Source organism: Schistosoma mansoni, chromosome 1 (genome assembly GCF_000237925.1).
Source record: "Schistosoma mansoni strain Puerto Rico chromosome 1, complete genome".
Classification (NCBI taxonomy): domain Eukaryota; kingdom Metazoa; phylum Platyhelminthes; class Trematoda; order Strigeidida; family Schistosomatidae; genus Schistosoma; species Schistosoma mansoni.
Window position 1 is genome coordinate 44376588 of NC_031495.1, and position 11639 is coordinate 44388226.

Below are 11639 nucleotides of genomic sequence, written 5' to 3' on the forward strand. Positions count from 1 at the left end.
GGTCTACTCCAGGTGACCGTGAATTTGACCACAAACAAAGGCTGCTACATAATGAAATTAGGTAAACCTTGCGTAAGGACAGAGAAGCCTGGTAGTCAGAGAGTGCTAATGAGCTGGAAGCAGCAGCTGCATCTGGTAACTGCCGGAAGCTCTTTCAACTTATCCGAGCCACTAGCAGCAAGAATTCACATGTGAGCGAAACAATCTGCGAAGATGACAGCATGCCAGTCACTAACATCCATCGACGTCTTGGACGATGAGCAGGATTCTTTGAAGGGCAGTTCAACCGGCCTGCTGCTCCGGCAACATCGACCAGACTATCCTGACCTCCATGGCCTGTGATGGCTGATCCGCCGAATGAGGCGGAAGTCCCCAAGGAACTCCGACTCTTGGAGCGCTACAAATCAACAGACCCAGATGACTTACCTCCGGCTCCTTTTAAAGATGCTCATGACTTTATGATTAAGGAACTGACAACGTCGTTTACAAACGTTTAGCAGTCAGAGTGTTCCAACATCATGGAATGAGTAGATAGTTGTCCCTACCTTTAAAAAGGGTTCACGTCGTTCCTGTAACAACTATTGGGGGATAAGTCTACTTCCGATTGCGTCCAAACTATTGGCTACTGTCACATTTGGTAGGTTGTTCAAAACCCGAGAAAGATTGACTCACGAAGAGTAGGCTGGTTTTCGTTCTGACCGAGGATGTATTGATCATAGCTTCACCCTCTGCCAAATGTTAGAACACCGTCATATTTATCACAGGTCAACAATCGTAGTGTTTCTTGACATTACGCCTACCTTCGATTCGTTCAAAAGGAATGTTCTCTGGGATTGTCTATCAAAGAACGGTGTGCCTGAGAAGTGTATTAACAACTGAAAAGCCGTATATACAAACACCTCTCCACTGTTCAATTCAAGCAGTGGGGTTAGACATGGTCACGTAATCTCACCACTTCTCTTCAACCTTGCCATCGATGACGTTCAGGAAACAGCTTTGATGGATGCAGGTAATGGTCATGTGAATCTGTTGCCTGGAGAAAGACTTCTCGACCTTCAGTATGCAGATGATATTGTCTTACTGTGCGATAATGCCAAAGCCATGCAATCCGCACTTAATCAGTTGGTAATTAATGTCCGTAGGTATGGTATGTGCTTTGCACCTTAAAAGTGCAAAGTACTTTTACACCACTGGCAGGATCCTGATCTTGCACTCACTCTTGGTAACTGCATAAGTGCAGGTGGTGGCATGAGTGATGAGATCGATGCACGTACAGTGAAAGCTAGAGTGGCTTATGCCAATCTGGGTCATCTTTGGCGCCTTCGTGATGTTAGTCTGACTGTAAAAGGTCAGATCTACAGCGCGTCGGTGAAAGCAGTTTTGCTCTATGCTTTTCAAACCTGACCTCTCCGAGTTGAGGATGTTAGACGACTTCCGGTGTTTGATCATCGTTGTCTCCGTAGGAATACTAACACCCAGTAACAACATCATGTTAGTAATACACAGGTTCGGCATCGTGTGTCCGGGTGCAGAGACGATAATCCAATTGGTGTCATCATCTTGAAACATCGACTTTCGGTGGATTGGACATGTTCCACGAATGTCGTTCCAGAGAATTCCATGTCGTGCATGATTCTCTGACGTTGGGACTGGTTGGAAAAAGCGGAGAGACTATCTGTGTATGATACGGTATCGTATGAAAGAAAGTTGTACAGGGCTGGCTTCTGTTGGACCTTCATGACTCCCCAGTTGGGGTCCTAGAGATGGCTAGAGACGTTATCAGATATGGCTCAGAATAGAAGCTAGTGACGATCCTGCTGTAACTTTATTTTACTGTCGTCATAAAAAACGGACGTAATTTCTCTAACTGAAGGAATTCCTTCTGGTTGTACCTTTGCTAACTGAACTGCTTCTCCCATTATTATTATTTCACTATCATACTGTTGTTATTGTTCCCCTTTTTCTTATACGCACTTTACATTCTCTATCGCCCCCAAATGCCCTGGTACGGCTGAGAGTGGGGAAAGTCCGCCCTCCCTCTAGAAATGCTCTCACATGGCTACGCGTATACAGCCTCTGTCAGGGAAGTCCTACTCGCTGCCTTCTCATGGCGGGGGTGTTGTTTACGAAATTGAGAGAACGAAAAGCGAACGGCCGGTGCTTTAACCGAGTTGGTGAACATGGAAAGTTCACCTAGGGGAGTTGGAAAACCCTGATTCCAAACCAATGGTGTGCATGGGCTTCAGTATCCTAATGGAACAAATGGCGTATGAATCAATCGTTGGTTACCGGCTACCATGGGACTGCATCTCCTTACAAAGCTCCACTGCCTTATGGATCAGACCTTTAGGTCAAAGGCTCCGGGTGTGGCCCCCTAGGAAAACCACCTGCTTCAGTTTGGGCACCTGGGCAGTATCACAGCCCTCACACAAATCGAATGAGATTTGTGCGGCGCATATGTATCTGGTGCTTCCTTGTACCAATATTTATGTGTTAAAATAAATAAATAAACAAAATAAACATTCTCTATCTCTTCATATTCTCATTGTTATTGTATGGGGCATATATATTTGGTGACCCTTTGCATCAATATTTATGTGTTCAAATAAATAAAATAAAATGCTAAATATGCGAATTATCTTACTGCCTATATATCAGCTTTTGCCAGTGTTGAGACGAGCAGGTGGATACTTATAATCTCCTTTCAATGACCTTATATTCTATTGCTTGGAATGTAACACTGTTAATTGTAGTTTTATGAATAAAATGAAAATGAGAAACGCGTTAGTGTTGCGTGACTTCCGTACAATTGAGGACTTTCTGACAAAAGTTATATTCACAACTAATTATTTTGATCTTAGATTTTCTTTTGATTTCTCATCGTCTTTTTATGTCTACCAATATGAAAGAAATGTTACCGTTTAAGTATTACTATAAAGAGGATGGCTCTCAGTTTACCCAACATTCACTTTTCAAATTTGTCAATTCCTATATATGACCTATTAGTGATGAACCTTTCGACCTTAGTAAATGTCATGAAACAACCTTTGAAATGTTGCCACCAATTAACAACTAATACTACATCAACAAAAAGCCATCTGCTTTATTCACAACTATTCTATAGTCTATCGTCTAGAGTAAGACGACACAAGTACACTAGAATTCATTCCCATATATATATATATATATATATATATATATATATATATATACTCACACGATTACTGAAATCAAGATGTAAATGCATAAAAATTCGTTCCAGTATTTTGTACAGTGTGATGAGAATACCTTATCGTAACATTTATATAGTACTGAATAAGCCGATCATAATTAACATCAGTAAACTGATGCACTAGAAAGCCTTAAATATTGAACTTGGTCAACACAAGACATCTATTTACATCCCTCGATCTAACATTTAGAATATGTCGAATAAAGGGTATAATAACAAGATAAATGTGCTGATTGCATCGTATTTTGATCATATTTTCTGATTGCAAATCGAGTTTGTCTTTATCAACTAAGTATCAAGAAATTATAATAAGTTGTTTAAACCTTCCAACTGTGGAATATGTATTCAAAAAACTAACAATAAATTACCGTCTAAAATCTAAAAGATTAACTCCATGAGATTCCTTTCATAAATAACATTTGTTAACTTAACTTTTTCGAAATTATTTGATATTTCAAGAACTATAGAAAAAGTTTGATTCTTTCGAAAAGTTCAAAAACAATATCTGATTGTTATATCCCTACCGTTGCTGCTACCTTGACGTGGTGGTCGGGCTTGCCTATCGTGATGAACCAATCGGGCTATACTGGCTGGAACAATAGTTCCTCAAGGTCCTACCATGCCAGACAGGTCGGTTGAAGAGCGGTAAGACTAAAAGCAGCAAACCCAAGGTCTGAAGGCGAAGTCGTAGTGCTGACTGTACAGAGGTGTGACAGCAGTAAGGTGTTTCCTTCAGACAACCAGCATGACAGCGATGCTGCCTTCCCACAAGGAGGGGTGGGATTGGAAAAGGTCGACCCTAAAAATGCACACGGAGTTAACACAAAAAGGTCGTGTGTGACCGACCTCAAGCAGTTGTCCCTTGGGCACCGCGGTCACGCTCTCAGGCCATTAAGACCACCTCTAACCCAATTTCCTTTTCAGGTACCTCTAAAAGAACCCTTCCACGGTGTGGGTAACCGGGAAGTGATAACTGCCCTCAAACCTCTAACAGCACTCAAAACCACTGTATTCATAATCAATCTCCTTCTTCAATTCCTACTATTCCTTCTACCTTGACTTTCAACACTAAACTTCCTCTCTCGGTTTCCTCCTCAAGTGTCACCATGGCCAACGATTCTAGTGCGCGAAACTGTCCCAGGTCTACTAAAACCTCGCTCCAAACTACACATTGGAGCCTTCAACGTACGTACCCTAAGTCAAATCGGTCAACAGACCTCCTTGGCTAAGACCCCAGAATCTCGTGCCATTGATATATGCTGTGTCTCCGAAACACGCATACAGGATCCCAGTGTGGTCACTCACTTGACCTCACCTCGCCAAAATGGACAGCCAACGAAATACACCCTCCGTGTATCTGGCGACCCGTTGGCTAGTTCTCGTGGACTTGCAGGTGTAGGCATAGCACTTAGTACAAGGGCAGAACAAGCACTACTAGAATGGATCCCCGTTAACAGTCGCCTGTGTGCTGACCGGCTAAATGGCTCCGTAAGAACTCGGAACGATAGGGACACACGTCGTTGCCTTTCCGTCGTTTCTGCCTACGCTCCCACTGACTGCAGCCATGACGAAGTGAAAGATGACTTTTACAGAAAGCTCTCTGAGCTTCTTCAGAAAGCTAAGTGCTCAGACATAGTAGTCGTAGCGGGTGACTTTAATGCCCAGGTAGGCAGCTTAAATCAAACAGAAAGACATTTAGGTGGGTGTTTTAGTATTCCGGCTCAACGAACAGATAATGGTGATCATCTGTTGCAACTATGCTCAGACAATCGTTTATTTTTAGCAAGCACTAATTTTAAGCATAAGGAGAGACATCGTCTAACATGGCGACCACCTGCACCAAACCAACGATGGACTCAATAGAAGGGCTCGATAGAAGATTGTCGCTCGTATTGGAATACTTGTTTAGACTCTGATCACATTTTAATACGAGCACGCATTTGTCTGCGCCTCACTGGACGCAGGAAAAGTACACTACGAAGACCCATTAGGATTGAACTGGAGGACGAGAAATCCAAATGTAAATTCCAGGAACAACTGAGTTCACATCTAGACAGTTCCGTAAACGAGACTGACCCAGATGCTGCTTGGAAAGACATACGAACAGCTGTGGAAACAGCAGTCACATCTATTAGTTATTTAAACCATAGGGTTCCAAAAAACCAATGGATTTCCTTCAAGTCTATTTCACTGATGAATTCGCGTAAACTCACCCCTTCAGGCTCTGATCACGACGAAGAGCGTAAACAAATCAGATCTAGGTTGACTAAAAGTTTAAGGAACGATCGTGAGCAGTGATGGGCAACGAAAGCAAAAGATGGAAAAGGCAGCGGCTGTAGGCAACACCAGGCAACTCTTCAGACTAATAAAAGAAGCCGGAATTAATAAGTCAAGTGTAAGTGAAACGATCTCGGAAAGAGACGGAACCCTTATCTGCTCTCAGCCCAGACGTTTAGAACGATGGGCGGAACACTTTAAGGAGCAGTTTAGCTGGCCTTCAGCTACTGCACAACTACCCACTATTCCCAGAAAACCTGAATGGAACATTGAAGTAGGCCCCCCGACCCTACCTGAAGTTCAAAAGGCTATAACTAATCTGAAACGAGGAAGAGCAGCTGGTCCTGATGGATTGGCTTCAGAGGTCTTTAAATATGGTGGTCCAATTTTAGCGACTAGGTTGACTAATATCCTGGCTAAAATCTGGGAGACGGACGTAATCCCGTCCGACTGGTCACAATCACTGATTGTCCCAATATATAAGGGGCCAAAAGCGTCCTGTGATAACCATATAGGGATTAGTCTGACTAATATAGCATCTAAAATACTAGCCTCAATAATTATCGGGCGCTTAATTAAGACTCGTGAATTGCAAACACGAGAAAATCAGGCTGGCTTCAGACCTGATCATGGTTGCACCGACCACATATTTACTATTCGTCAGATTTTATAACACAGACATGCTTATCGGCGTCCGACAATCATGGTTTTTCTTGACTTAAAAGCAGCATTTGACTCTGTAGACCGAAAGGTTCTGTGGCAGTGTCTGTCATTGAAAGGTGTACCTGAGAAGTACATAAACCTTGTGAAGGCTCTGTACTCAAACATTACCAGTCAAGTGAGAGCTTATGGAGAACTGTCATCTGATTTTACAACCTCAAGTGGTGTCCGACAAGGTCGTCCACTATCCCCATTTTTGTTTAACTTCATTATAGACCTATTGCTGGAAATAACACTCTTCGACTGAATTTTTAGGAATTAACCTCCTACCAGGGGGTTCACTAATCGACTTAGAACACGCAGATGACATAGTCCTGTTTGGTGAAGACGCTGACAAAGTGCAGAGTCTTCTGTTAGAACTGAGTAATAATGCCAGGATGTTTGGGATGCGTTTCTCCCCACCTAAATGTAAATTGTTACTCCAGGACTGGCCTGCGTCAACACCTGAACTAAGGATAGGAAGTGAAGTAGTCGAACGCTTCGACAACTTCACCTATCTTGGAAGTTTGATCAGCCCTAATAGGATTGTGTCTGACAAAATCTCAGCACGGAAACAGAAGGCTCGTCTAGCTTTCGCCAACTTGAGTCAATTATGGCGTAGGCGAGATATTCGTCCATCAATTACGGGACGAGTATACTGCCCAGCAGTTCACTCTGTTCTAATTTACGGCTGTGAAACATGGTCATTAAGAGTAGAAGATACTCGCAAGTTACTAGTGTTTGACCACAGATGCCTTAGAAATATTGCTCGCATCTGCTGGGATCACCGGGTAAGTAATAGTGAGGTTAGACACAGGGTATTAAGAAATGTCAGTCAGTCAGTCACAACGTAGAACTTCGTACGTACGTACATCAGTTCGAGTTGCCATACCACATTAGCACAGAGATGCAGTTGTCGATTCAAATCCCATAGTGGTAGAAGTAGTAGGAGTATAATCAGAAATCCAAAAGATTAGGGGTTTCAAGAAATTATTGAAGGAGTATAGTACAGTGAAATAAATTTGGAAAGAGAAAAAGATAAAGACATGAGGAATTCAGAAGATTAGAATTTGGTAGAACACAAAGAGTGGATGCATCTTCGCCATTGCAAACGATTTTGAGCCATGTCATTCAAGGTCTCTAACCATCGGTTGCTGTCATCTCGCGAATCCCAACCAGGTAGTCTACACCTACCAACATGGCCCAGTCCACTTGTCAGTGACTTCATTGATTTGTGCCACGTTTTGGTCTGGCCACCCCTAGCTTTCTTCCAACCTACTCCTACACCATGAAACATTGCACGTCGGGGCAGTCGGTGGTCGGGCATACGTAACACATGTCCCAGCCATCTCAACTGATGAAGTTTCACTACTTCATCAATCGATTTGCCATCCCTACCTAGTACTCGTTTCCTAACAACTGCATTACTTACCCGGTGGTCCCAGGATATACGAGCAATGCTTCGAAGACACCTATGATCGAACACTAGTAGCCTACGAATATCCTCTACTCTTATTGGCCATGTTTCACTGCCATAGAGTAGGACGGAGCGAACTGCTGCACAGTAAACCCGTCCTTTGGTTGCTAGACGGATATCTCGCCTACGCCATAAATGACGCAAGTTGGCGAAAGCTAGACGAGCCTTCTGTATCCGTGCTGAGATTTCGTCACATACCAGACCACAAGGGCTGATGAGACTTCCAAGATAAGTGAAGTGGTCTACACGCTCAACTACTTCACTCCCTATCATTAGTTCAGGTGTCGATGCAACCCAATCCTGAAGTAACATTTTGCACTTCGAGGGAGAGAATCGCATTCCGAACATGCCTGCATAGTTGCTTATAGTGGTCAGAAGACTCTGCATGTTGTCAGCGTCTTCACCGAGTAAAACTATGTCGTCGGCGTATTCTAAGTCGACAAGTGAGTCTCCTGGTAAAAGTTCAACTCCTGGAGGTTTAGCTGATGAAAGTGCTATCTCTAAAAGTAAGTCAATGACAAAGTTAAACAAGAATGGGGAGAGTGGACAGCCCTGACGAACGCCACTTGTGGTAATCAGTTCTGATGACAGTTCGCCATAGGCTCTAACTCGACCAGTTGTGCTCGAGTAGAGAGCCTTTATGAGGTTAATGTACTTCTTTGGTACTCCTTTCAGTGACAAACATTGCCATAGAACCTCACGATCAACAGAGTCAAATGCCGCCTTAAGGTCAAGAAATACTACTATTGTGGGACGTCTGAATTTGTGTCTATGTTCTAGGACCTGACGTAGGGTGAATATCTGGTCTATGCAACCACGTCCAGGTCGAAAACCAGCTTGGTTTTCTCTAGTCTGCTCTTCACGAGCTTTGGTTAGGCGACCTAGTATTATTGAAGCTAATATTTTAGACACTATATTAGTCAAACTGATCCCTCTGTTTGACTAAGAAATGACGGTAAATAAGTTGGTGAGGTGATGAATCTTCATCGACTGAGATGGTTGGGCCACGTGTTACGTATGCCTGAACACCGATCACCACGACGCGCTATGCTGACTAGTGTAGGGATGGTTGGAAAAGAGTTAGGGGCGGCCAAACCAAAACATGGCATCAGTGCTTGAAGTCACTAACTTCTAGTCTGAGCCATGTTGGCAGATGCAGACTACTTGGTTGGGGTCCGCGTGACTATCGTAACCAATGGTTGGAGACTCTGTGTGACATGGCTCAGAATCGATCACAATGGCGTAGGTGTATACACTCTTTATCTTCCCTTAAACCTTAAGATTAAAATTGCTTCATAACATTCTTCCTTCCTATACTATATCCTTATATACAACCTATCTTTTATATACTACCACCACTAAATTAACTATTTCAATGAATCCGGTGTCCATCTTGTTGTGCTAACGAGGTATGGCAACTTGGACCGATGCATATGTGTGCCTGGTCCTACGTTGTAGCTGACTGACTGTTATATTTAAGCACTAAACTCTTGCAATCAAGAATTACACAAGCCCATCATAATGAGTTAAAAATATCCCGGTCGGCTAATGAACTTAGGCAACCACATTAATGGCATCATCATTATCACAATTTACAAACCCATACAACGATAGTGTAAACAGTCATGTGTCCACTTAACCGCTAAGAGCTAAGTATACTATTTAGTTAATTATATGATACACTAATCAATTTTTTCTGAATACTTTGCATCAAATGATTAGATTAATGAATAAGCTGTGTATCTAATAATATAATATTACCATTAACATTAAATTTTGCTACTTCCAGTCGAGTAAATAAGGAATTTCTTGAAATATTCGGCGTGAAAATCTGATTGTAAATAATATCTTCGATACGATTAGCCATGCGAAGATCTAATTCCGTTAAACGTCCAGCCATTTGACCAGCATTAGAAAGTCCGATTGTATCAATAAGTATGGCACCTACAAAAATATAATATTAAGTATACATACATTTTTTAAAGTACCATAAAGCAACTTCCATACATTGCCTGGTAAACAATTACCATCCATCCCTTTCAAAATTTCGAATGTGACCAGAGTGGCACAGGATCCGACAAGATCAATTTGCTTAAAAGGACAACTCTCAACGGTTTCATTATCAACTAACTGATGATGATCAATTATTTCAATGATTGGCCATTCATTAAACTTTTTCGTTGGTAAATGATGATCAACTAGAACCAAAGATAATTCATTTTCATTCACTTTTGAATAGGTTTCATTAAAAACATCATCCAGATAAATCAAGTCATCCCATTTGAGACCACATTGAGTAAGCCAGAAGGTAACTTCAGTGCGCAGAACCATATCTTCTCTATTGATACTACATACAGGTATAACAATGAACTCATTTCCAAGTTTCTACATAAATCTATATAAGAAAGGAATAAGTAATTCGACTTACTATTTGTTTATAAAATCCATAGGCAAGTGCACATGCTGTACTATCTAGATCACATGCTTCATTTCCAACAACAAGAATCCATTTACTTTTACAACTTGAACGCTAAAAATATCGAACAATAATAGTCATCTTAAATTAAATCGAAATCTCATTATCGTGTTCAACAATACAAATAAAGAATAACTCACAAGGGCTTCGGCTGAATGACGTAAAAATGAATCCATTGCATTACATATTCAACATGAGCCTAGAATTGATAAACAGGAATGATTAGTGAGAAATGAATTTTAGATCTTTAATCCTAATAGACCACAGCAAGGTCCAGTATAGTGGATAAATCAACCGTAGTAACTATATATCTATTTTAGATTTGGTGGTCAATATGAACCGACATATATTTCGTAATATTTGACCGCTCACCTAAAAAAATTTGAGTAATTTTAAAGCTATTACATTCATTTCGGAATTTTGTATGATTATTATTATTATTCATTACTTTGAACACATAAACATTGGTACAAGGGGGCAACAAACACATATGCACCACACAATAACAATGAGACCAGTAGCAGTTATCATTAATTTGTGTGTGGACTATGAAACTGCCCAGGTGCCCAGACCGAAGCAGGCGGTTTTCTCAGAAGGCCACATCCGGAGCCTTTGACTTAAAGGTCTAATCCACAAGGAAGTTGAGCAATGTTAAGAGGTGCAGTCCCATGGTAGCCGGTGACCAACAATAGGTTCATAAGCCTTTCATTTCCCCAGGATTCTGGAGCCCATGTGCACCATCGGTTTGAAATCAGGGTTTTCCAACCCCCTTAGGTGAATTTTCCGTACCTACATACCCGGTTAAAGCGTCGGACATTCGCTTTTCGTCCTCTCAATTTCGTAAACAACACGAGAGGGAGTGAGTAGGACTTCCCTGTCAGTGGCTATATACACATGGCCATGTGAGAGCATTTCGGGAGGAAGAGCGGACTTTTCCTACCCTCGGCCGTACCAGGGCATTTGTATTACCTTACATCTCAAGACAGCATACAATGGAACCAGCGACGTTAACCTTAAGGACAGATTATCTGAGAGAGTTAAAAGTTAGCAACCTCAAGACTTTTCTATAGCTCGTAAAACAATCTAAACGAACGGCCCAAGGTTAACTTGGACAACATTGACTAATATACATGTGTGGCTGGAAATGTCTATGATGATACGAACAGTCCCTTTTGAAAAAGCAAAACACTATAGAACCTTGTTAGTCCCTTCATCCCAATCTACTTATTTTGGGGAAAATTTTTGACCGTCTCCGGTAAATTTTGAGAAAGCCGCAATAGAAAACTTTGAGGAGATGGCACAAAACCCCAAAATTTCCCCAGGTCTGGGGGAAATCCCAAAAGTTTTGGGGAAGTCTCCAAAATGTTCGGGTTTTCCCCGCTATTTCCCCAGAATCCTATAACACTTTGGGGCTTTTCCTAAAAATTTCCCCAAACCTTGGGGAAAACTCCAAAATTTACCAATAAAAGGGATATTGG

General features: G+C 41.8%; 1 protein-coding gene across 2 annotated transcripts in view; it reads right to left on the minus strand.

Moving 5' to 3' along the window:
• The window catches only part of Smp_173050.1 (hypothetical protein), a gene marked incomplete at its 5' end in the record, with an annotated part of 32171 nt that extends 21834 nt beyond the window's left edge, over window positions 1-10337 (minus strand). For both annotated transcript variants that reach the window (XM_018794545.1, XM_018794546.1), the window contains 4 exons: window positions 9447-9629; window positions 9674-10070; window positions 10114-10215; window positions 10302-10337. In XM_018794545.1, the coding sequence (XP_018648947.1) occupies window positions 9447-9629; window positions 9674-10070; window positions 10114-10215; window positions 10302-10337 (718 nt within the window). The remainder of the gene's footprint in view (window positions 1-9446; window positions 9630-9673; window positions 10071-10113; window positions 10216-10301) is intronic.
• Between the last annotated feature and the right edge of the window lie 1302 nt (window positions 10338-11639).